The 27,820-nt window shown below is 32.2% G+C and overlaps 2 protein-coding genes and 2 long non-coding RNA genes across 6 annotated transcripts; 3 read left to right on the top strand and 1 right to left on the bottom strand.

Annotated features, from left to right (window-relative positions):
* The first annotated feature begins 4,624 nt into the window (after window positions 1–4,624).
* On the top strand, window positions 4,625–8,896 carry LOC112796007 (uncharacterized). 3 transcript variants are annotated; one of them, XM_025838241.3, is made up of 3 exons: window positions 4,625–5,677; window positions 5,757–5,851; window positions 8,418–8,896. In XM_025838241.3, exons 1-3 carry the CDS (start codon window positions 5,389–5,391, stop codon window positions 8,490–8,492), a joined length of 459 nt encoding a protein of 152 aa, XP_025694026.1. In that variant the 5' UTR covers window positions 4,625–5,388; the 3' UTR covers window positions 8,493–8,896. The 3 variants fall into 3 exon arrangements, with proteins under 3 accessions (XP_025694026.1, XP_025694027.1, XP_025694028.1); XM_025838242.3 differs by lacking the exon at window positions 8,418–8,896 and adding an exon at window positions 6,183–6,789; XM_025838243.3 differs by lacking the exon at window positions 8,418–8,896 and adding an exon at window positions 6,048–6,789.
* A 662-nt stretch (window positions 8,897–9,558) lies between these two features.
* LOC140183981 (uncharacterized) lies at window positions 9,559–10,658 on the top strand. The gene is made up of 2 exons (XR_011880585.1): window positions 9,559–9,745; window positions 9,846–10,658. It is a non-coding gene; the product is annotated as an uncharacterized lncRNA (long non-coding RNA).
* Window positions 10,659–11,178: 520 nt separating this feature from the next.
* Window positions 11,179–14,159, top strand: LOC112796008 (uncharacterized). The gene is made up of 4 exons (XR_003199001.3): window positions 11,179–11,362; window positions 11,454–11,507; window positions 11,584–11,742; window positions 13,887–14,159. It is a non-coding gene; the product is annotated as an uncharacterized lncRNA (long non-coding RNA).
* A 6,777-nt stretch (window positions 14,160–20,936) lies between these two features.
* LOC140184025 (uncharacterized) lies at window positions 20,937–21,257 on the bottom strand. Its single transcript, XM_072234303.1, has one exon. It carries the CDS (start codon window positions 21,255–21,257, stop codon window positions 20,937–20,939), a length of 321 nt encoding a protein of 106 aa, XP_072090404.1.
* Window positions 21,258–27,820: the final 6,563 nt, after the last annotated feature.

Raw genomic sequence — 27,820 nt, 5'->3', positions numbered from 1 at the left:
CGCGAGGAGCCCTGGTTCGTTCACGAGCCGCTGTCATGCACGAGAAGAGGAGAGAGATCGAGCAGAGAGAGAGCGCGAGGAGGAAGAAGGGATTCACGCTGCCAGCTGTGCCGCCACCGCCGCGGGAGGGTCGCCGTCGTCGTGTTCTCCATCATCATTGTCTGAGATTGTCCACATCGCCGTTTCCTTGAGCCAGTCGCTGTCGCTAAAAGGGGGATTTGTGAAGGGAACCGCGATGGGAAGAAGAGGAAGCTACCTCTGTCGCCGTCGTGGAAAATCATGAGCCCACCGCCATCATCATTGTGAGTGGTGTCATCGTTCCATGCCGCCGCATCCTACCACCACTGCTGTTGAACCACCGTCACTATGAGGAACAAAGCACGCAAATAGGAGAGAGGATAGGAAGCCTGGTGGGAGCTCCATCACTGCCCAACCATTGCCGTCGCTGTGGGTTGTGTTGTCGAGCTTCTATTGCCGGGATCCACTGCTGGTAAAAGCGTTCTTTCTTCTAATTTCCATTTCTTTTCATTTCAGAGAATATTGTTGTCATTGATTCTGTTACAGTTGTGTCGTTGTGTCTCGGGTCATCAAAAATCTACCACCGGAGCTTCTAGTAGCCACCGTCATTAGAGGTAGCTGCCGCCTGATCGGTTCAGATAGTCACTGCTACTTTGTTTCTCGTGGTGAGTTTATTTGGTTCTGTTTCAATTTACCGTTATACTCCATTACTAATTTTGTTCTATTTCCGCTTAATATCAATTCCACGTTAAATTCTAATTTATGTCAGAAAAGTGTTGATGCTGTGATTCTTGATGCCGCTGCCGATATTGCTTGAAAACAAACAAGGTTGTTGCCACTGTTGTAAATTAAAAATAAACAAAAGAAGATTTGATGTGTTTAACTACTGAGTTCAGATTAAATTAAGGTAGGGTTTTTCTTAAAATCTATTTATATTATAGCGTTGTTATAAATAGATATTGATGCAAAAAGATATACTTCTGTGATTATATTTGTCTTGTGAATGTGATAGTTTGTTAGACTAAATTATTGGTTGCTTGATTGCACGAGTGGTGTATGGTTGTTGATAAGAAATTGGTTTGAAATGTTAATTACTTGATTATCATGAAGGGGTAGATTTTCTTGGTTTTGGAATTTATTTGGCAATGTAAATTAATCAATTTTTGGAAATGATTTGAGATATGAAAATAAATTGATTTTGAAAGCGGTTTGATTTTGAGTTAGTCTAATTTTATAACTAATTTATATTTGAGTTGGTTTGATTTCAAAAAGAGTTTTATTATTAGAATTGATTCAATTTGAAAATGATTTGATATTGGAACTAGTTAAATTTTGGAAAATGATTGAGATTTAGAAATGGTTGAGAAAAGGTTTGAGAAATGTTTGGATGGGACCCGAAAAGGGTGGTAGAATCCGAGTTTTAGAGGAGATGCTGTCGAAATTTTATAAAATTAGAAGTTTCGTTTGAAGTAGCTATTTCAAAAGGTTTAATTTTAAGTACTATATGGTTTAAGATTACTTTATTTATCAAAGGAAGAGTTATGTTTTGGATTGGGAATTGTTAATGAACGGAATGGAAAGAAGAATGATGAGAATTTTTTTAAATATGATTTTGAATGAATTTGGAAATGAGATATGGATTGATGAATGATGATGATGTTGAGAATGACTTAGACATTGATGAATGTTAAGTGGATTATTGATATGACTTATGAATTTGAATTATCTGAGATACAAGTTTTTCTGGGTAGACGCAGTGACTTGCCATCACTTGCTCCAGGTTGAAACTCGATACTCTGTTGACCTACGTCGTAAGAGTGACTGGACACGTATAAATTCCTGGGAATGGTACCCCCATTGAGTAATTGATATTTGAATGTGAGAAAAAACTACGCATAGACTCATGAAGATGTGTGACGAGGGACAGTCTAAGGTTTTCGAACTTGTTGGATTGGCTGGATAACCGACAGATGAGCTCATTAGCCGTAGGACAAGCATGCATCATATGCATTTGTATGCTTTGCTTGGGTTTGAATTCTGTTTTGGTTTGCCTAATTGTTAAACTGTTATTAACTGCTACATGAACTATTTGTTGTAACTGCTACCTAAACCTGTGTTTTTTTTCTGTTTTGCCTGTGCTTGTCCTGGTGTGCTACATTTGAGAATGAATTTTGGTGCTGAATTAATGATTGTGTTGATTGATTGCATGGTTAGTTTCTTATTAAGATTTTCTTATAAGAAAAGAAAGGTTTTGGATTTCTGAAAGGTTAAACATTATTTCTTTGAAAAGGTTTTGAACGATTAGCTATTGGTTTTTAAAAGATTCATAAGGCAATGATAATCACTGAGTTTAAAAATAATTTTCTTATTAAATATCTTCTTATGATAATTTTAAAACTCTGTGGTGAGATCGTGTGGTTGGGTTCTCATCCCCTACAACTTTACCTTTTCAGAAATCAGAGGAAGGAGCATTATGGAGAGTTATACCGCGTATTGGTTTATACGATGTTGTGTTAATTAGATATTTTTTTTTTCTTCCCTCGTCTTTTTTATTACAATTTTGTAAGAGGGATAGGAGTTGTATGTTTTATATGTATATTATGTTATCAGCTATTATGTAAGAAGTCTTGCATATAAACCTGTGTCTATTTGTTTTTTTTTATGTAAAGTATTTATTTTCGGTTTTCAATTAAGTCAGTGATACAGTGTCGAGTCAAAGGCTCCTATTTTAATATTAAGTATATGAAGTTAGTCGTAATACTTCTTACTATCAGAGTAGCGCAGCCGGAAGCGTGACATTCTAATAGTGAGGATGTTACAAATTGTAATTAAAAAATCTAATATTATACATTTTGATTGTCAATAATTTTGTAATTAATCATTAATAATAATATATAAAAGAGATAGAATAGATAAATAAATAAGAGAAATAAGAAAATAAGAAAACTCTTTAATTTTAAAAGAAAAAATTTAATTTTAATTATAACAAGAGAATAATATGCAACAAAATATTAGAAATATACAATAAATAATAGATTCTTAACAATAAAATATCAATTTCGCTAAATAATTAATAAGAGTTTAACTAATAATAAATCAATAAATATTTTTAAAATGTATTATATATTTATTAATTGTTATTAATTATTGATTATTTAAATTTTATTTTTTAAAAATATAAAATTAATAATTATTAATTACAGTCATTTAAAATTAATTTATTATAAGTTGTTTACCTATATATAGTTTTTCATAAAATATTGGGGCCAAAATTTAATGAGATGCATGCAACAAAATTAACCAAATATAAACCAGAATAGTACTAATTAATGTTCCCACACGCAAAGAAGAAGAAAAAAATATAGAGCAATTCTGTTGATGAAGTGATTATTATGACTCTTATTTACATAATTATGACCTTTATGGAAGTGTTAGGGCAAATATACGTTTGTGAACATTCAAAATTGTATCCCATAAACGGATTCAAGAGCCAACAACAAACCTTGTTTTATATATATACATGCATGGCAATTCACCACCGTAGCAGCAGCATCAAATTAAAGGAAGGTAGCATGAGAATTTATTGTCATATTATGATGTTCCTCTTCCTCTTAGCTCCTCGCTACTGTTACTCCCCCTCCACCGCCGTCACAGAATCGCCGCTTTTGCCGTATAAGGTTCCTACAGAATTGAACGTGAAGGAACCTTGGGTGATTGAGATGATGAATTTCGCGTTGAAAGAGTACAACAAGAAAGCTAAAGTGAAGCTGAAGCTAAAACAACCCCTTACTTGCCTAGCAGTATCCGCACCCCCGCGTCACAACCTCTACGCCCTTCAGTTTTTGGCCAACGATGGAGTCGAGACTCGCAAGTACGCGGCTCAATTAATTCAGGACATGTCATCATCCACTTTCTGGCTAGGGCGCTTTGCCGTTAAGTTTTTGTAGGGGATAAAAATTCTAATTGACCATGAAGATTAGGATTTTTGTGAATAGTTTAACTTTTTTGGAATAATTAACTTTAATATTTATTATTTTAAAATTTGAAAAAAATTTATATATATATATATATATATTTTTTTTTTATATTTGATTAAATGTTAAGTTTGTTATTGTTTTTTTATGTATATAAAAATATAATTAAATATTAGCATAAAAAAATTTTATATTGATAATTATAAAATTAACTCAAACTCAATTCTTTTTTAAATAATTGAATCTTGATTTTAATTATTAATTACAACATTAATATTCTTTTCAAATTATGTATAATAAATATTTAAAAAAAGAAAAATAAAAATATAGATTAAAAAGATAAAAAAAATTTAAAACTAAAAAGAATATAATAATATATTTTTGTGAATAATATTATAAAATTATTTTTTAATTATGTTTAATTATAAATTTAGTGTATTCTTTATAGTTTTATGAATTTATTAGAATTATATTATTTTATTAATTTTATTTTTTTAGAGCAAAAAGGTAAAAAGAGATAGAGAATAAGAAAGAAAGAGATTATGATACGAATTTGTATCAAGAACTAGAGAGAATTAGAGATAATGAGAGAAAATAGAAGAGAAATTTCTAGACATAGGGCCAAATAGAGAAAGTAGAGTTTTCAATTATACAATGCCTATCCCACATTATTACATTATACTCCTATTTATAGTATAGTTCTCTAATTAGACTAGTCCAATACAAATTGTATCATTACCCTACCCTTCAAAACAACCTTGTCCTCAAGGTTGCGAAAAAATATAAATCCTAACAAAAATTATAAAAGCTAATTACAAGTAATAAAAAATTAGTATTTCGAAAAACAATATTTTTTATGCTACTGCTAAAAAAAATTTTAATCACGAGGATCCCATTGAAAAAATCTTTGTTCAATCCAAAACCAACAAAATATAATTCCTGTTGAAATATGAAATTAGACTGAAATCCTTAGAATTGAGATTGTACCATCCATCACCTTCTGACTTTGGGCTTCAGAAGTTAAAATTTGGGTTAGCTCACAATAGAAGCCCAACACATTGTTAGACTTCAGCATCTCTTCCTCATCCTCATCCTCATCGAAGAAGAGAGATGCGTTGTTGTTTCTCTGCCTCAGAGGTGCACTCACCGCTGCCCCTGCGTCCAACCTGCAGCCACCGGCCATCGCGAGCTTGCATGGAAGCACCGCCGCTGCCGTCCAGCTCCCGACCTTCCGCTGTTCGCTGTTCGAGTTCTCCCTGTCTCTTCCCGAAGCCGCCACTTGCCCCTGCAAGCCCTCGCCGCTTCGTTCTGCATCGCGATTCCAAGGGAAGACCGCCACCAAGAGTGGTGGTGGATTAGCCACGATTGGAGAGGCTCGACGGAACCCCCAAACTCTATGATCTCTGCCGCGGATGGTGGTTCTGATGGCGTGAGCACGCACCCCTGTTACAGAAGCACCATGGGCTTCTCCCTCCGCGCCGCGAAAGCGCCGATGTCAGCGCTGCTCCTCTCATCGTCATCAGTGGCGGTTGTCTGCGGGTTCGCGATCGGCGGCTCCCAAGGAAGAAACCACCAAGCATCCTCCCCTCCCGTATCTCAATCTGGCTACAAATCTCCTGGGTGCGTCATCGACGAATCAAACCAAGGTCGATCCCTTGCAATCCACACAATACCTCTACCACCAGGTTTGTTTGTGACTTCTGTATTGTTCTTGGTCATAAATCTTGTAATTGCACTAGAATCATTTGTCACTGAAATTGCCAGATCTACTATGGTTGGAATCCCTGGAATTGAGTTTTCAAATGTGTGATCTGCTGGTTGACACTCTACTTGATTTGCAAGTTTTGTTGATTCTTCAGGTACAAATTCAAAATTGAAATCGAATTCTTCTTCTTCTACATCTATCCTTTTTGAATTTTGGCATGAATTTTGCCGTTGTTGCTGAAATTGTATTACTGCTTCTTTGTAATTAAAAATTGACACTGGTGAGCGCTGAATTGTTGCTTGATCTGGAGTTTCTGTTGATTTTGCTTGTTATTGCTGTGGTTGGACTAGGAAACAAAAATCTGATTCTTCTGCTTCTTCTTCCTCTTCTGTGTGAACTGGAGTCATGTTGAATTCTGAAAAATTGGTTGCTGCATTCTCTAATGCTGCCTTCTCATAATCTAATGCTGAATTCTAAAATTGTAGAGCCGTAAGTGTAGAATTGTTTGCTTCTGGAGCTGTTGAATCATTGTTGAGTGGTGAAAAAGCTGAGGTTGATTTGGCTTGAATCTGGCATATTGGAGGCTGTTGGAGTCGTTGATGATTTCGGAAGGTTGCACAAATTTTGGTGCAGGTTGCCTGAATATATGCAAGTATCTTGGATCGTTTTTCATAATCTGAATTCAAGCGATCTAAGCTAGTTTGAATCTGATTCCAAATTGCATCATCATAGGAATTTGGCATGGTGTTCAATAAAAGCATCTTTTGATACGAATTTATTTGTATCAAGAACTAGAGAGAATTAGAGATAATCAGAGAGAATAGAAGAGAAATCTCTAGACATAGGGCCAAAGAGAGAAAGTAGAGTTTCCAATTATACCATGCCTATCCCACATTATTACATTATACTCCTATTTATAGTATAGTTCTCTAATTGGACTAGCCCAATACAAATTGTATCAGATTAAAAAAAAGGAGAGAGAGAGTTTGTTATTTTAGGAGGAAAAGATTTTATTTTAATTGTAATGAAAGAATATCTTGTGACATATTTTGATTTGTCAAATTAGTAATATAAAATATAAATTATAAGTTATATAGTGAGAAGTGCGATAGAGTATAGAAATAGAGAAGGAGAAGGAGAAGGAGGTAAATAAGAAGATGTTGGAAAAGAAGAGTTTATTAATTTTTGAGAAAAATATTTTTACGCACTCAATTTTATTGAAAAAGTGTTATATGACATATTTTTGTTTTTAAATTAGTAATATAATATAGTTATATTTCAGTTTTAATTTTAATTTTAATTTAATTTTAGTTGCAACTAGAGAATGTAATGTTGCATATTTTGATGGTCAATTTTATAATTAGTCATTGGTAATGACATATAAGAAAGATAGAATAGGTGAAGAAACAAGAGAGATAGAAAAAGAAAGAGAACTTTTTAATTTTAAAGGGTAAAATTTAATTTCAATTGTAATAAAGAAGCAATATATAGCACATAATTTTAGTTGTAAAGTTAGTAATATACGATAGATAATAGATTCTTAATAATAAAATAAGCGAAGACTCAAGTAAAGATATTTAAAATGTCTTTCAATAAAGATATTTGATATGGTCTATTAAATAAATAGTTATGTATTAAATTTGTCACCTGACATATAGATTAAAAATGTTGTCATTATTAAAAAATATTATTATATTCTTGAAATCGTTACTTTAATTTTAATACAAAATTTTTAATTTATTTAAAATTTTAATTTTTATTATTTTTTATAAATTTTATAATATTATTTCTCTATTTCTATTTTATTATCATTTTGATATTTTTTATTTTTTGCAAATTTAACAATTTTTTGACGAGTTGAAGTTTTATTACAATTTTTATAATTCTTTTAATAAATTTTTATTTTTTTATTTTTAAAAATTTATAATTTAATCTATTAATTCTTATTGTTAATTATTTTTTTTCATCTAATAATTTTTATTCATTTTTAAATTTCTTGAACAAAATTTATTGTAAAATTGAGATTTTGAAAAAAAATTCCTTTTATATTAATTTAAAAAATTTAATGTCATTTAAATTAATATTAGTTAGAATCATTAATTTTGATCTATTAATTTACATAATTTAATTATTTATTCTCTTAAACTTTTTAATTTACTTATTAATTTTAATTTTATTCATAGTTTATGTTTTTTTTATTATTAACCCATATTTCTTGAAACACATTTTTAAATGCGGTCAAATAAATAATTTAAAAAAATATATTTTTACCATATGAATTTTTATATGGGTGGTGACTAATAAAATATTGTTGCCAAAATTTAAGATGAATGCAACAAAATTATAAACTAAATATAAACTTTTTGAACAGTACTTGTACGGTATCTCTGAGATTTCGGCTTAAAATCGAGTCATACTTCGGCGTAACAGTTACTATAAAACAACCCATTCACCAAAATCACGAAACCAGCTCACTCGTCAGAATATTGGGCCAGTTCACTTACCAAAATTTCGGAAAAGACTGACCGTTAAGCTACATACTAAATTTATAAAACCGAGGAAAAGAGCTGGGAGAAGACACAAGACAAAAAACATTCCTGCTTAAGAAAATCACCTCATCCCTAAGTCTACTCTGGAGTTATTTATCCCCCGATCTTATACACCCATTATTTATTTATTTTATTCTCTTATTGATTTGAGCGTCGGAGTCCCTTTTGCAGGTACCACATTTGGGTTCGAGTTCACAAGGACACTACCGGCTCGGACGAATTTGCTGGACAGCTAGATTGACGTAGAGCCGATGTATAAATCAGACGAAGTATCCTTGCAAGAACAGTACTAATGTCGAATTTTTTATTTTAATAAATAAAATAAATATAATAATTATTGAATTAAATAATTTTAAAATTTATTATGAAAATTTGTCAGCCTTTCTTATCTCGTTTACACTGTAAATAAGATAATTTTACACGTATTTTATTTACAGTATAAACGAGATAAGATACGTGGACGTGATACATGTATATCTCCTTTACAGTATAAACGAGATACAGTGAGACAATTTTCTAGTAGCTCTAAAAGGAGGTGTAACTCTTGGCATTCTCCACATACATTTAATATCTTCTTTTGTCCCATTTTTTCAAAAAAAGAAGGTAACAATGGCCAGTAATAGCGTATACATAGTTGTGTGTGTTTACCCCATTTGTTGTATGAGAAATTGCGACAATGGATGATATTTGAGTGTTAGAATTTGATACTGTTGTGCACTTAGCGTGTCAGTTCATTGTCTGAATTGAAGAGTTTAATTTTGAGTAACCTTGGTGGCACAGAACGAGGAAGGTAAGAAAGGTGGGGTATAGGTTGCTGACACCGTTGGGTAATGGAGTTTTCTAATTTTGGCTATTCGGCTTCTAAGAGACGAGCATGTGCAACTCATGTTCGACATCCATGGGGGAATCATGGTAGAACAAGTGATGGAGTTTTCCACCGAGATTGGAGATGTTGGTGGTGGTTGTTCTGTACACTCGACTTATGTACAGGACGACCGACCTCTCGCACCATCACCCATTCATGTCGCCATTCCAGTGGAGGACATGGAGGCGGCCAGGCAGGTGAAGAAGACTCCAACGAAGAGTACATTGCCGATAATGCTGATAGTGATTCTTTTGAAGGGGGTGATGAGGAGAAGTTTGTACCGAAGACGCTCGCTGGGACAACGGTGCGCTATGTTTTACTTCTCCCACCACCTAATTTTGGCGTTATTAGATGTACCAAGTCACTATCATACATTAGATATGGACGCCATGCATGGGAGAATTTTGTTTTCCAACACGGAGGAAGAGGATTACAACCTAGACGGTAGGGCAGAGTTTTGAGTTGGCTACTGATTCAAATGCTAAGATGCAGTGATGCAGGGTGTAAAGAACTACAGTGCTGAGTACCGGGTGATCAAATAAGACTGATTAAAGTACCATGTACAATGTTGTCAAGCTGCAAATGACTATCCATGGAGTCTCTATGTTGCCTTTCGACAGAACATCGGATACTGGTGAGTTCAAGTTTAATTGAGGCGTACTTACTCATTTATGGTTGCCATATGTTAAGTAGTTTTGAACCATGGCTGAAACATAGCTGTTTTATTTTGTCAGGGAGGTCTGGAGGGTTAGTGGAGCACACACTTATTTAGCACCCACCATGTCTCAGGACCATCGACAATTGGATAGTAGTCTCATCTGCAAGGTCATATTACCGTTGATATAGTCCAACCCCTCCGTCAGCATCCCTGTCCTGCAAGGTGTGGTCCGACAGAGCTATCACTTCAAACTCTCCTACATAAAGGTGTGGATGGTGAAGCAAAAGAAAATTGCTCAAATCTACAGGGATTGGGAGGAATCATACAACAAGGTGCTGAAACTATTTCAGGTGCTGCAGAGTTGTTTTCCGGGAACTATTTATGAGCTACCAGCTGTACCGTACTACGATGGGTATCTTCTGGTCCGCGATTGTAGCATGTTCGATAAAGTATTTTGGACTTTTTCATCCTGTGTTGAGACTTTCAAGAATTGCAAGCCGTTTGTTTCTGTCAATGGCACACATTTGTATTGCAAATACAGTGGGGTGTTACCTATTGCGGTGGCACAAGATGGCAACAGCAATATCATGCCTATTGCTTTTGCCATTGTGAAGTCCGAGAGTACCGAATCATGGTTGTTCTTCCTTACTAATCTGAAACGCCATGTCACCCCACAAGAAGGTTTGCTGGTTATCTCTGAGAGATCACAGGCCATCAAGGCTGCACTCAGTTCCATGATAAAATAAAGTTCCAAATTTCTACTAGTGACCTATTCCTAATTATACAAACTATATTCTAATTCTTGGCAACTACTCTAACCATGGATACATACACACATATATCTATATGGGATTGTATAAAATTCAATACAATAGAACTAACCACAAAATCAGTTGTCCCAGCACAATATGCAGTCTCGTTCAGCCTGTTGATGTCTCCATTGTTACCAGCTGCACGCGCCATCGTCGTATTTATCGATTATATGGCCAGAAATGGGCAAAAGAAAGAAAAAAGTGGTTGAAAAGTTCAAATTGGTACACAGTCAAACGTTATCAACAAGTTATATATAGCCGTCGCCTAGCCTTATCTCATTTACAGTGATAAACTTTCACATGTCTCATTTACAGTGTAAACGAAATATCCATGTGTCATGTCCACGTGTCTTATGTAAACCCTGCTAAAATCGGTAAATAATTAGTCAATAAATCGAATTTTCAATAGAAAAATTATATATGCAAAACTAATATCAAAATAGGATAGAGCTCGTCAAAACGAGAATTTTGATACCAATTTCAAAAAATTTGGCCCAAAATTGGGTCGGATGGGCCAGACTGGTTGAACCGGACCCAAAATGGGCTCAAGGCCCAACCGAACCCAATCCATTAAAGAGACACAGCTTCTTATTTCCCTTCTTCTTCATTATTCACGCTGGGAATCATTTCATAGGGGGAAGAAGAACACAAGCAAAAAACCTAACCCTCACTTTAATTTCAAATCCATGTAACTTTTAATCCGATGATCCGATTGACGAACCGTTTGCGACCACGCGTTCACTGCGATGAGCTCTACGAAACCCATGGAACAATTTAGTAGGTAACTCATTATTTCTTTCTCATCCAACTTTCCCTAATTTCGAAAATTCATGAACAATTAAGTTAAAAATTGTTCAATTCTTGTGTTCTAGGTTCAAGTTAGTTTCCGGAAGTTATGGGTTCAAGTTATTGAGCATATGGGTATGGTAAGGATACCCTAATCCTAACTTAATCTTATATTTATTATGGGAAAACTGAAATTGGAATATGTATATGTATTAGGTGTAGATTAAGTGGGTATATATGCATTGAAATTTAATTGGGAATATTTGGAGGCTTGTTGGTGATCAAAGCTTAGTTTGTGGCTGTTTTACTTGAGCTTGGAGAGGCTGTAATTTTGTGTTGAGAGGCTGTCTTTGGTGAATTAAGTGATCGGCCAAGGTATGGTTTAAGTTTCGCACGTTTAATATTTACAGTGTTGTAAACATTTAGGTTAGAGGAACCATAGGATAAGTTGAATTGTTTGTTGTATTTAATAATTAGCCTTGTAATGTTATTGAAATAGATTTTTTGGTGGGTATATATTGGAATTATGAGGTGTGAAAGTCATTAATGGTATGCTATTATATTTATTTATGATGGATTAGGATTGGTGTTTGTTAATAAGGATATAGAGTTGTGTTGTGGTGGTATTGCAGATGCTGTAACTAATTATGTAATGATCGGAATTGCATGAGACTAAGTTTGGGCTAAACTTGGGAATATAATAAACTAAACTAGAAAATTTGGGACCTTTTTGTTAAATATACAATTTACGGAAAATTTTTAAAGTTAGGTTGTTAAATCTGTCCTGTAGTAGAAAAGGTTAGATAGGGCAGCAACTTGTTTGTCTTGCTGCGACTTCTACGAGTTAAGTTTTGGAACGAAACCAATTTTGTTATAAAATTTGATTAACTTTCTTTATTTCTATAAAACTTCAGAATTTTAAGAGTTAAGGATTGGAAGATGTAAATTTTTTAATGTTGATAGTCAAAGCTGAAAAGAAACATATTTCAGCAAGCTATGCATCAACTTCCAATGCTTGTAACTCCTAGAATTGAATAGCAATTGGGTTGCAACTAAGACTCACTTATTTCTGAATGAGTTAGGAGTTCCCAAACCAAAATTTAGCTTAATTGAAATTTTGTAATAAAAGTTATTCAAATTAAAAGGTACTAAGCTTGTTGGTTTCTAAAACAGATTTTGACTCATTTTTACTTAACTTTCAGGTAATGTAACTTCTTCATTAAAAATAGTATTAACTCAGAACCAATTGAGAAAGAAACCTGGATGAGTAAATTTTAACTACATTAATTTTTAAAGTCATTGGATTTAACTTGAATTTTATATTGAATTTTAAATATCACATGCTGCTTCTATTTTTCTGGTTTTATGCACCGTAGAGTAGTCACGGTTTTTCCTTTATTCTTGAGGCTAGAGAAATCAAAAAATTATGATTTTTAGTTTGTTAGAAAGCTTATTTCAAGATGAACGCTTGAACATAAAGTTTGTGCAATTCCGAGTTCATTTGTTATATTAAAAACAGAAAAGAAAATAGAGTGTCGAGGATGTCTTAGTGATAGTCATTGGTTCGAGAAGTTAAAGTTTAATTTTCGTGTGATGTGATTGATTCAATGTTAGAGTTGGATTGATTTTAAGATTATTCGATATTAAGAAGTTTGAGAAGAATTTGATAAATAGTTTGGTCAGGACCTGGAAAGGGTAATCAAGATGAATTATAAGGGAATGATGATGAAAAATGTGAAAGGGAGGTTGTTAATAAAAGGAGTTAACATGCCATGGCTTGATGAATGATTAAATAATGATTATGACTATGAAATGGCTTATGGATGATGATATCTGAGATACGAGTTTCCCTGGGTAAAAACCGTGGCTCGCCACCACGTGTTCCAGGTTGATTCTCGATACTCTGTTAACCCTACGTCATAAGGGTGACCGTGCACGTATAAATTTCCGGGTATGAATAACCCCCATTGAGTGATTTATATGATGATTGAATGTGAACTCTATGCATAGACTCTTGGGGATGCGCGACGGGGGACAGTCTAAGGTTTTCGGACTTGTCGGGTTGGCTTGATAACCGACAGGTGGGCCCCATCAGCCATAGGACAGACATGCATCATATGCATTTGTTTGTTTTGATTGCTATGCATTTTCTGGGTTTGCCTAATTAATATATATCACCTGCTATCTGTTATACTTGCTATTTGTACTATCTGCTCATTACTTGTGCGTGACCCTGTTTGGTTGCTTGTTTCTGTTGCATTGTGGATGATGGAGGGATGGAGGAAATAGAGAAATGGTTTGGTGTTAGATTAGGATTGAAATTGAATAAGTTAAATAGATTTAGAATACCTACCCCTATTTATAGCTTCTAATTAGTAATTAAGTTGGATAATTGTATAACGAGTTCTAGGATTGCCTATGGCATTCTCAGGACCTTATTTATTATACGCGTGGCACTTTTACCATGCTGAGAACCTCTGGTTCTCATTCCATATTGTATTGTTGTTTTTCAAATGCAGGTTGAGAGGCTCCTCGCTAGGCGTCTGGATCCTGGAAAGCGAAGTAGTCCTTGGGTGTATTTTGGTTTCTATTTGTATATATGTATATATATGTGTAGCCTACTCTCCAAGTAACTTATGTACGCTGCTCCTCTTAGAGGTTGAGGGAGAGATAGGAGTTTACTTTGATATTTTGGTATATTTTGGGGACACTTATGTATGTTTATATGTATATATGTATCCTCTGGCCAGCCTTAGCTTCGCAGGCTGAGTCAGGGACTAGTTATGTTGTTCCTTGGCTTCTCTTTATCCTTTCGTTTATTGTTTTATCATGTTCCTATTAGGTTTCTTAGCACGCAAGTAATCCTTTCCTGAGCGTTGCACTTTTTATTTTGCGATTTTGTTTTACCCGTTTTTCAAGACTCCTAGTTAAATAACTTTTTCTTTATTATTATTATTATTATTATTATTATATATATATATATATATATATATATATATATATATATATATATATTACTATTCTTAGAGGTCGTAATACCTTACTATCTCAGTCTTATGACTTAAGCATAATACTAAGTATGGTAGGGTGTTACATCTTATCTCGTTTATACTATAAACAAGATACGTGAAAGCTTAGTGTAAACGAGATAAGAAAGGCTAACAAATTTCGATAATAATTTTTAAAATTATTTAATTCAATCATTATAACATTTATTTAAATAAAAAATCCTACTAATGTCCCCACACAAAGAAGAAAAAAAAAGCAATTCTATGGATGAGGTGATTAGTCAAGATTATTTTAGAATGAGCTATCAACTCGATTTTTGTTTATTTTTTAGAATTATAACGCGATTTCTTAAGATAAAAATGATTCACTTCAGTTTCTATCCTCTATTTTTGTGACACAACGCGGTTTTTGTGAGTGTTTTTTCGTCAACTCTGAATAGAAAACGCTGATGTGATCAGATTCAGAAATGGATAGAAGTCTAATTGTCTCTAAATTCAAATTGGTTAGAGATTTATTTGTCCTTATTCTTTAAATAATATTTTTTCTAATTATTTTTTTATTATGTATATTAATATTTTTTTTAAATAAATTATTGAATATATGATATAATAAGTATAAACTAATTAATAAATTATTTAAATTTAAAAATATTATTTATTATGAAAATAAATAAATAATTCTCAAATATAATTTTTAAATGTATAAATAATAAATATTAAAATACGGTTAATATATTAATAAAAATAACCCTATGATATACTATTAGTATTATGATCTAGATAATTTTCACAATGAAATAAAAACTAATAAACACATTATTTGATATATAGTAAAATTTTTTGAGTAATAACAAATTTAATATTTTTTTATCTCTTTAAACTAAATTAATAGTTCTATCCGATATCTTTGCACTAAAATACACTATGAGTAGGCTACTTATACTAAATGAAATAAAACAACACATATATATATGAATTTGAGTTTGTTGAGTTTATAAATGATCTTCATAATATATATTATATTTTATTTCATTTAGTATTGTAGTCTACTCATAGTGTATTTTAGTACAGGGATATATATCATCAAATAGAATTATTATTTTAGTTTAAAAAAATAAAAAATTAAATTTATTATTACTAAAAAAATTTATTATATATCAAATAATATGTTCATTAATTTTTATTTTATTATAAAAATTATCTAGATTATAAAACTAATAGTATATCATAGGGTTATTATTATTAATGTATTAACCGAGTTTTAATATTTATTATTTATATATATTTAAACATTTTATTTGAGAATTATTTATTTAGTTTCATAATATAAATAATATTTTTAAAATTTAAATAATATATTAATTAGTTGCACTTATTATACCATATATTCAATAATTTATTAAAAAAATATTAATAAAATAAATAAAAAATTAAAAAATATTATTTAAAAAATAGAAATAAATAAATCCCTAACCAATTTGAATTTAGAGATAATTAAATAACCGCATTGTGTTACGGAAATAGAATACAAAAACTGAAGTAGATCTTTTTATTTTGATAGGTCGCATTGTCATTTTAAAAAAATGGTCACAAACTGAATTGATAGTTCACCCATTATTTTACAAAGTTATGATTCCTATTTCATAATTATAACTTTTAAGGAAGCGTTAGGACAAATATACGTTCCTGAACATTAAAAGTTGTATCTCATAAATGGATTGAAGAGGCAACAACCTTAGCTTGTCTTATATATATACATACATGGCATTGAGCCTTTCATCAAAGGAAGGTAGCATGAGAAGTTATGGTCATATTATGCTGTTCGTCTCCCTCTTTGAATGTGAAGGGACCTTGGTGATTGAGATGGCGAATTTTGCAGTGACAGAGCATAACAAGAGATCTAACGCGAACCTGAAGCTAGCACAAGTGTCCTTAGTTGCAGAGCAGTATCCGCATCCCCGATTAGGAACATCTACACCCTTCAGCTGTTAGCCGACGATGGAGTCGAGACTCACAAGTACACGGCTCAATTAATTCAGATGTTCTTATCATCCATGTACAACCTTCAGAGCTTTGAACTTGCATCATTTACTCCTCTATAAATAAACAATAAACACTTGGAAAGAAAGTTTGCACTTGGACCTACGTCGCTGTTGCTTTTATTTTCCTTTATTTTTCCCCTCAATAGATAGTTACTTTATGGTGAAAACTTAGGTGTAGTCGATTTCATGTGAAGTTGATACTTGAGAGCTATTAGATGATTTAATTAATTTGATTAAATTTTCATCTAACGATTTTCAGATATCAATTTTACGTGAAGTCGACTTCACCTGAATTTTCACCTACTTTATTTGTGTTTCAAATGAACTGTCTTTGAAGATTCATTTCCTATACTTCTCTATTCCTGGCGGCGGAGTTGAATAATTGTTTATTTCGATGACTTATGTCTTATGTGTTGAAGGTGCGGAAGGGGAGTGTGAGAATAGAACAAAAGTAAAAACAGAGAGAAGAAAATGAGAGTACTTGTTCTCTTAGTGTACTCAATGATGAACCACACTTTACATTGTTATAACAGTCAGATATATATATTAGTCTTCTAACCAACTGAGTTAGAATAATTAGGGGTTAACTAAAATTTCTGTTATAAGCTACTTGTCTAACTAATTTGTTGTTACAACTAGTAAATCAATTAACTACTAATTGCTAAGCTAGTATATCAAGTAACACCCTCTCTCAAATTAGGAGTGTGTAAGTTGACCAGTCCTAACTTGCCAAAGAGTGTGGAGAACATGGAAGGAGGTAGCGGTTTGGTCAGGATGTCCGCAACCTGTTCAGTGGTGGAGATGGGAAGAAGGTGAATGAGACCTTCTTGGAACTTGTCGCATACAATGTGGCAATCGGCCTCTATGTACTTCGTGCGCTCGTGGAACACCGGGTTAGAGGCAATGTGAATTGCAGATTGGCTGTCGTAGTAAGTGCTGATGGGCTTGGTGAGAGGCATTCCCAAGTCCTTCAAAATGAAACTGAGCCAAATAGCCTCCTTAGTAGCAGTGGCGAGCGCCCGATATTTAGCTTCGGCTGAACTGCAAGCAATTGTCACTTGCTTTTTGCTCTTCTATGAAACTAGGGCAGTGCCGATGTAGAAGCAGTAGGTTGTCACAGATCTTCTTGAATCAGGACATGCCGCCCAATCGGAATCAGCAAATCCAGTGACACAGAGATCAGAGGTGGCTGAGAACACTATGCCAGTGGCAGGGGAAGCTTTGATGTATCTGAGAATTCGATGGACAGCACTGAGGTGGGAAGTAGTGGGGTGGTCAAGGTATTGACTCAACTTTCCAATGGCAAAGCTAATGCCCTCTTTCGATCGCGCAACATCCATCCCAATAAAGAATTTCAAATCTCCAATGTCTTTGATTTTGAACCTATCATCCAAGACTGTTTTGACAGCATTAATTTCTCCCAAATCATTTCCAGCCAATATCAAATCGTCAACGTAAACCAACAATGCGGTGAATCCAGATTCAGTTTGCTTAGTAAACAAACTATAATCAGCCTTTGACTAAACAAAACCCAACTCAACCAGAACAGATTTCAGCTTTGTATTCCACTGTCGACTCGCTTGTTTTAGACCATAAAGCGATTTTTCAAGCTTGCACACTTGGCCAGCTTTGACGTCCATCCCTTGAGGTGGTTTCATGTACACCTCTTCATCCAAATCGCCGTGCAAGAATGCGGTATTGACATCAATTTGTTTGAGTAATCATCCCTTTGCCGCAACCACAGCTAAGACAACTCTCAAGCTGCCCAACTTCATCACAGGACTAAATATGTCCCGATAATCAATCCCAGGGACTTGGGTGAATCCCTTCGCCACTAATCGTGCCTTGTAGCGTTCAATGCTGCCATCAGGGTTGTATTTCACTTTGAAAACCCACTTGTTGCCAATTGCCTTCTTGCCGGGTGGAAGTGAAGTGAGCTTCCAAGTTTGACTTTGCTCAAGAGCTTGGAGTTCATTCTTAATAGCATCAACCCAACAAGATTGAGTAACTGCTTCACTGTAATGCTTGGGTTCAATGTTAGAAGATATGGCTAGAGAATATGCAGTATGTGATGCAGAAAATTTTTCATATGACAAATAATTTGATAAAGGGTACCTTTCAGATTTTCGGAGTGGAAGCCGAGAAGTGGTAGCATTTAGACAATGATAGTCTTGCAAATGTGATGGTGCTCTGCGAATTCTTGTTGATTTTCTTAACAGCGGCAGTGGTGATGCATGTTGAGGTGCAAGTGTGTGATTTTGTGGCATATTTGTTTGATTAGGTGATGAAGATTGAATTGGTGGTGTATGTGCTGAATTGAAATTTTGTGGGGCATTATTATTATTGTTGAGAGTCTTAGTGTGTGAGTTAGATGTATGTGATGCTTGATGATTAGGGTGTGTTGTGTGAGGTTGAAGAATGATATCATATGCAAAGGGGTCAGTTTTGAACTGAATAGAAGATGCAGTATATGTGCTTTGGTCAGGGTGTGTGCTTAAGTATGAAAAATGATCTTCATAGAAGGACATATCTCTTGAAGTAAATATCTCTCTAGTCTTTAGATTAATTAAGAGATATCCCTTGGTACCCTCCTTGAAACCCAAAAAGGCACACCTTCTGGATCTTGGATCCAGTTTCTTTCGATTTGCTTGGAGCGTACTGGCATATGCCAGACACCCAAAAACCCTTAAATGAGATATGTCAGGTAAAGAGTTATGCAAAGCTTGATAAGGTGATAAATTGTTAAGAAAATTTGATGGTAGTCTATTCATGATGTGAACTGAATATGAAACTGCATATTGCCAAAAACACTTAGGTACATTTGAGTGGAAGAAAATTGCTCTAGTTATTTCAAGAATGTGTTGATGTTTCCGTTCAACAATACCATTTTGTTGAGGAGTTTCAACACATGATCTTTGGTGTAATATGCCAGTTTTATTGAAGAAAGAGTGCATCAAAAATTCAGTTCTATTATCGGACCTTATACATCTAATTTTGCTGTCGTACTGTGTTTTAACAAAATTTACAAAGAATTTAATGGGATTAGCAACTTCAGTTTTGTTTTTCATGAAAAATACCCAAGTGAACCTTGTTTTATCATCCACTATGGTTAGAAAATATCTATGTCCTCCCGTAGAGGGAATGGCTAGCGGGCCCCAAACATCCACATGAATTAAATCAAAGGAAGTTAATGAAACTGTGCTGCTATTATTGAATGATAATCTCTTTTGCCTTGCTAGGTGACATGAGTCACAAGGCTGTACATCACTGTCACAATGAATGAATTTGAAAAATTTCTTCATTTCTTTCATTCTATGGAATGGTGCATGGCCTAACCTAAAATGCCACAGCTTTGTGTTTGAAATATTCAGTATTGGCATGTCTACATGAGTTTTATTTGATACCTGTGCAATTTCTGATCGCGCAGCATCACAGTTCAAGGTATAAAGGCTACCACACACTCTAGCTGCTCCAATCGTCTTCTTCAAGAGTAAATCCTGTATCTCACAATCGTCATCAGTAAAACTCATTTTATAATGCAAATGTTTTGTAGCTTTTGATACTGATATCAATTTGAAATTGAAAGATGGGACGTATAATGCATTTTTGAGGTACAGTTTATTTGAAAATTTGATAGTTCCAGCTATATTGCTAATGGTTTGTGCACCATTAGGCAATCGAATGATTATAGGAGCTATCTTGAAATGAGTTTGAAAATCTTCTAGGCAATAGGATACATGAACAGTAGCTCCTGTATCTATTATCCAAGAACCATGTTTTGATGCAAAAATGTTTAAAGCCAACACGCTTGACTTAAAATGCAAGATATGCACCAAGTTACCTTGATGAGGTACTTGTTCCAGGGTTGTGATTTGGTTAGCACTGTGGATCTGCTTTGCCTCTCTCCTGTTGAGTAAAGCTAGTAGGGCTGATTTCTGCTCTAGAGTAAAATCAACATTGGAAGTTCCATTTTCTTCCACACAGCCAGAATCATCAATGCCATCGCCATTTATTTCAGCACTAAAATTCACTGCCCCCAAACCTCCATTTGAATTCAGATTTCTCTGTCTAAGATGGGGGAAAACCATGTTTCTTGTAACATATATCTACTGTGGCCTCCTTTACCACAGTATGAACACTGCATCCTACCTCTTCCCGTTTGTCCTCTCCCAGAGCCTTGGAATCTACCTCCTCTACCTTTTCTTCTCCCTCTGCCTTGTGAAGTCTCAGCAGTGTTGAAGGAATTGGTAGAGTGTAATAAGATCTTGGGGTCTATGGTATCATCCATGATCTGATTTTGCCTTTCTTGTCTAGTCATCATGGAAAACACAGCCTTTAAATCTGGCAGTGGCTCCATCAGCATGACCTGAGCTCTAACATTCGCAAACTGTTCATTAAGTCCTCTTAGGAATCTAGTTACATGATCTTCTATTCTATATTTTCGCATTTCTCCTAATCCACAAGTACACACAGATTCACAATTGCAAGGTGGAATTGGCCTGAAGTCATCAAATTCTTCTCACAGTGACTTCAGTTTTGTGAAGTATTGTGTCACGCTCATTTCTCCTTGTCTTGTTCCGTAGAGCTCCTCCTGCAGTTCTGCAATTCTAATTCTATCACCCTCATGGTACCTGTGTTTCAGGTCCTCCCATAGCTCATATGCAACCTTGCTCCACATCATGCTTCGAGTGATTTCAGGGTTTAGCGAGATTTTAATCCAGGCTAAGACATATGTATTACATCTATCCCACAGTTCAAACAATGGATCATTCTTATCAGGTTTCTTTAAACTTCCATCAACAAATTTCAACTTGTTTTTAGATTTTAGGGCTAACAACATCGCATTGCTCCAACTACTATAATTCCTACCATCAAGGATGGTAGGGATGAGGGAGATACCAATATTTTCAGAAGGATGAAGGTAGAAGTGGCTCGATAAATCTTGGCTAGGGTTGCTGCCATTCCTGTTGAGGTGAGCCTGAATCGATGAAATCTGGTTCAAGAACGCCGCGATACCTTAAGGATCGAGACCTTGGAAGGAATTGCCTTGGTTCATTCGGAATTGCTCTGAATTTTGATTTGGATCCATCACTAGGTTTCAGATCGTGCACTTGATGCGTGCTTTGATTTGAATTCTGAATTTCTCTTTCCTCAATCGCTGTTCCTTCTATTCTCACCCCTTTGGGTTCCACGCTCACCGCACCATGTTGAAGGTGCGGAAGGAGAGTGTGAGAATAGAATAAAAGTAGAAACAGAGAGAAGAAAATGAGAGTACTTGTTCTCTCAGTGTACTCAATGATGAACCACACTTTACATTGTTACAACAGTCAGATATATATATTGGTCTTCTAACCAACTGAGTTAGAATAATTAGGGATTAACTAAAATTTCTGTTATAAGCTACTTGTCTAACTTATTTATTGTTACAACTAGTAAATCAATTAACTACTAATTACTAAGTTAGTATATCAAGTAACATTATGACTTATCACTAATTCCCTAACTATCTTTTCACTAAAATGTACTTTTTTTTTGGACGGGCACTAAAATGTACTTTTGATTTGTGTGTGTATTTCTTACCCGCAAATCTACATGAGTTTAGTTCCCTTTATAGAGTCAAAAATGCATTATGTGAAAGTTAGACACATAATAAATTATAATAAAACATTAGACACTAATTTTAAGTTAGACACAAATATTATCTTTTATTAGTCTAGCAAAACTAGTTAATAATAATGAACTAAATTCGACACTTTTGATTAATTTTTAACAAAATAAATATATAAATTAAAACATACGAAAATATAACTCGTATGAAAAATTATCATAATAACATTTGTGTTTAACTTTTGCTTGTCTCCAGTGACGAATCCAAAAAATTTTATTAATAGGGACAAAATATATATAACATGATAATAATTTTATAATTATATTTTATTGTTATAAAATATAATTAATCTTCTAGTTATTTAACTAATAAATTAAAATACCTATATAGTAATTTAAATAATAATATATAATTTAGAATTTTATTTTTTTAAATTTGATATTTAAAAAAGATTGAATAATTTTTTTATTATTAATACAATTAAATATTTTATCTTTTATATATATTAATAAATAATCATTTAAAAATTCATGTCTTATAAGATTATGAAATTGACTCTTTATAATATTCATAATTAAATTTTTTTAATTGATGTCGTTATTACTAAAAAAATTAGAACTAATTTCAAAAGAAGAAACATCAATAGATATTCGTATATTTAGATGTTACTTTTTATTTTAACTGTTATTTGTTGTTAGTTAATATTACTATATTTCAAATTTTAAATTATTAATGGATCTTATTATTCAATAATATTTAACCATGTAATAAAAATATATAATAATATAATTACAAAATAAAATACAAAATAATTGAATGAATTAAAAAATAAAAAAATAAAAATAAATCTTTAATTGAATCAAAAGAAATTAAATAATAAAGTTAAGGAGTCTTACTAAGAAGTTAGAAAATAAAAAAAAAATAACAGAAGAGAATTAGAATGTTAAAGAGTATAAAAAAAATTGTTTTTAGTACTTAAATTTAAATAACTGACTTAATTTTTAATTATTTATTATTATTATTATTATTATTATTATTATTTAATTATTTTTATAAATATGGTATTATTATAAAATAGTGAGATTTTTTTTATACATTATAAAAACAGAAATAGATTAAAAAAATGATAATGAGATCAAATTTTTTTATTGAGTAGAGACAAATAAATTTTTGTTCCATATACTATATATAACTTAACAAAATTTTAATGACGCACTTGCCCCACATTCTCTAAGGTAGATCCATTCTCCTGCTTGTCCCTAAATAAAACCGAATACAAGACTACAGAAAATAATTTTTTTATGTCACCAACACTATTAACATCCATTTACAAAGGTTTTGAAACTCAAAAAGAGACATACCGACAAGATACAAATTATTAAAAAGAAAACTTAAAAACACACTTAAAATAATTTTTTTATTATTATTTGCATCCCTCATCCATGCTAGAAAATTCAACTAAAAAATTTTAAATAATTAGAATTTAATCAAGACCACTTAATTATATACAACCAAATAATGAGAGAATAGAAGTATTAGAATATGCTTATCTAATAATACAAGTTACTTAATTAATTCTCTCATGCTTATGTTATGCATAATAAAAAACAAGTCCCGACAAATATAGAGCAATTTTACTGTGGATCGGATCAGAAGATTATTCAATTTTCTTTACAAAGTTACGACTCTTATTTAAATATATAATTATGACTTTTAAGGAAGTGTTAGGGCAAATTAAATACACTTTTGTCATCATTAAAAATTGTATCCCATAAACGGATTCAAGAGCCAACATAACCTTCCCTTATATATATATATACATGTGAATCGGAGTAGCAGCAGCACAAATAGATTATTGTTTCATCAAAGGAAGGTAGCATGAGAACTTATTGCCTTATTATGCTGTTCCTCTTCCTCTTGACTCCTCTCTGTTACTCCTCCTCAGCATCGCTTATGAGTGTAACGCCTCCTATAAATTTGAACGTGAAGGAATCTTGGGTGATAGAGATAGCGAAATTCGCAGTGACAGAGTATAACAAGAGATCTAGTGCGAACCTAAAGCTAGAAAAACTGCTTAGTTGCAGAGCATCCTCATCGGCATTTAGCAGCACCTACACTCTTGAGCTGTTGGCCAACAATGGAGCCGAGACTAACAAGTACACGGCTCAATTACTTGAGATCATCACATCCTCCACCTACAAGCTACAGACCTTTGAACTTGCACCATTTTCTCCTCCTCCTCTATAAATAAACAATAAAACACTTCATGATTAGTGCTACTCATCCATATGCATGTTCAAGTAGCATTCTTTATTGCTCCCTAACAAAAAATGAGAGATAAAATTAAAAAAAATAAAAAAATATGTATTAAAATTGTTGTTTTTACATAATACAAAAGACAGATTTGGATTCTCTAAAGTTTGAATTTCACTTTAGAGAGTAAAGTGTAATTTTACACCCTTGAATAGTTTCTCTTTCATATTTATTCTTGGTCCCACCTATAAAATCAATGGTGAGAGATCACACTTTACTCTCTAAAATGAAATTCAAACTTTAGAGAATCCAAATCCACAAAAAATATACTATTTATAGAAATATTACCCACTAACTTTATAAATATTTATCTATTAACTATTAACTCTCAACTACTTATTATTAACTCACGTTTTATGTGACTTCCATATATAAATCGTAATATATATATTTTTTTGAATAACGTTTGGGATTTATTTTTTTAGTTACTATCCCTCAATTTTATTAAATTATTTTATTTATCTTAAATTTTAGATTTTAAATTATAAATTTTTAATTTTAAATTTTAAATATTTAAAAAATTATAATTAAAAATAACTAATATTAATTAATTAAAAATTAATTCCCTGTATAAATCCTTTTTTTCTCACTACTGCATAGTTAGTTTATTTATGTTTCAAATGAACGTCTGTGGAAATTTCATTTCCTATATTGTTAAAAAAGGTGATCGTGTTTTGAAGCGTTAGAAAGATAAGAGAAAATAATAAAAAAAATAATTTTTATATATTTAAATTATGTAAAATAATATCATATAAAAATATTTATGAATATTAAAAAAATTAAAATAATAAAAATATAATATCCTATAAATTATAATAAATATTCTAACATGAAGGAACGGGAAAAAAGAATTACATTTAACATTCAATTCGTCTAAGCGAAAAGGAAAACTGATTGCTATAATTTGAGGAACCATTCCAAAATTTTTATCATAAAAGTATAAAATTGAAAAAAAAATAAAAAGGAGAAATGATATTTTCTTTTACAGCATCTACTATATAAAAAAATTATTTCAATTAAAAATACACTAAAACTAAATCTTTAAAATAAATTAAATGATGAAATAACTTTTTATCGTTATAAATTTTTTATGTGAATTAGATGCACTCACTTTTTTTAGTAAGTGCACTATCATTTCAAATAATAAAATAATAAGTAGATTAGAGATGGTAAAATTCTCTAAGATGCGGGAATTGATGCGAAAACTGTTTCAAATAGTGATCTGATGCGAAAACTGTTTTAAATAGAGATCTGATGGTGAAAATTTTTTTTCCTGAGAGATGAGGATGGGAGTTGGGACAAAATTCTCTGCAGTGTTTTACCTTTTCTTTTTGGGATTCTGAAGTATTTTAATGAAATTGAGGAGATGAAATGTTGAGCTATATCCAACTATAAGGTCAACATTGCGGGTTGGAAAGCGATAATTTGAGGTGCTTCATGTCTCTTTAGTTATGACATGCAACTTCATGTTACTTTATGGGTATTGGGAAAACATTTTCATCAGTTCCTATATGTTGACGTTTAAATTCTTTGGGTGAATTATTATTTTTTGCCTTTTCCATCTCTTTATTATGTTCTTTTTTTTGTCTTTTGTTTGCTTTACAGGTTTCTCATTTAAATTTGTGTATCTCTAAGAATCTTGTCATGTGGTAAATGCAGGGCATTGGTTCAAATGATATCAAAGCACTCAAAACACAAAAGCTTATTGTTTCACAGAAATAATAATTTCTGTTGGTTGTGTTGAAGAATTTTGAATATATACTGATCATGCAGTGAATGACTTGACTATTTTTTTCTTGTTGAAATTCATATTAATATATTATGATCTAGAACATGGAAGGATTAATCAGTGAGAAAAGGTCTTAATTATGTCCCAGAATTTGCATTGAGTTATTCATGCATTTTATTAGGACTTGTATGTACCTGGTGTTGATCCTTTATCTATTATATATTTCTAATTTTACAACCAAAATATATCACGTCACTTTTTCATTACAATTAGAATCAAATATTTTCCTCCAAAACTAAGAAATTCTCCTCTACTCCTTACTAATTTTACAACCAAAATGTGCCACATGTTACTCCCTTATTATAATTGAAATTAAATCTTTACCTCCAAAATTAAGGAAAATTCTTTCCTCTTCCATACTAATTTTACAACCAAAATGTGTCATATGTCACTCCCTCATTACAATTGAAATCAAATCTTTTCCTCCAAAATTAAAAAGTTCTCCCCTCTTTCTTCTTCCTTTCTCTATCTCTCTCATTCTTTCAACTACTCTATCTATTTTTATATATCATTATCAATATCAATGACTAATTACTAATTTAAAAATCAAAATGTACAACATAATATTCTTTAATTGCATTAAAATTAAAATTAAAATATTAAAATTGAAATTAAAATATACCTATATTATATATCATATATTACTATCTAATTTAATAATCAAATATGTCACATGACACTCTTTTATTAAAATTGAGAGAACATATTTTTCTCCAAAATTAATAAATTCCCTTCCTAAATTCTCTCATCTACCTCTCTTCATTTTTTCTATTTCTCTCTACCATTTTCACTCTATATATAATTTATATTTTATATTAGTAATTTGACAAATCAAAATATGTCAGCCGATATATTTTTATTACAAATAAAATAAATTTTTTCTTCCAAAATTAACAAACTTTCTCACTCTCACTCTCATTTTTCATCTTTATCTTTCTCTCTCTGTTCTCTTATTCTCTATTTTTTCTACTTATTTGTTCTACAGAAAACAAAATTAACAAAATACCTAAAGAGGCGAAAGAGGAAATTAGAGAATTTGCTGCTGTTAGAATTTAGAAAGGATCCCGCTAGGAAGACAATGGACTATTTGTACAATGTGTACAATGGCTATTAAGTTATGAAATGAACATCCCTATACTATTTAGAATAACTATCCGAATACAAGGAATAATAAACATCTTCTTGAAAAATTAGTTTAATTTTTGAGTTCACCAAGAATTGAACTCTTGACCTTTCGGATCTAGCGCTTTAATACCATGTCATGATACCACTCATCCCAAAAGCTTCAACTGATAAAAAAATGTAACACTAATAATTATATCTCTAATACTCCATAAACCTCCATTGTACACATTGTATAAATATTTCATTGGCTCCTCATACTTTCCCATTTAGAAAATATGTTGGGATTTGCTAAAGCTAACTCAGTTGTATCCCCATCTTTATTGTAAATTTGTTAAGCGAATCCAATTCTTTAATGACATGTTTTATTCGTTCTTTTAAGTGAAAATGTATTTCTTCTTGAAGATAAATGTTGTAGATACAAATTTCTTTTCTTGTTTCCTTTGACTTTTTTGTGTCAAATGTAAGATACTATCTCATACATATAAGAAATACATAATTGATATTTTTTTTACCTTTGAAAATCTGAGCAGATTATTTTGTATTGTATAAGTTTTTTTTTTTTCTAAAC

This window comes from Arachis hypogaea, chromosome 4 (assembly GCF_003086295.3).
Source record: "Arachis hypogaea cultivar Tifrunner chromosome 4, arahy.Tifrunner.gnm2.J5K5, whole genome shotgun sequence".
NCBI classification, from domain to species: Eukaryota; Viridiplantae; Streptophyta; class Magnoliopsida; order Fabales; family Fabaceae; genus Arachis; species Arachis hypogaea.
The sequence above is the reverse complement of the archived record's forward strand: the minus strand, read 5'-3'. Positions and strand labels throughout refer to the sequence as shown.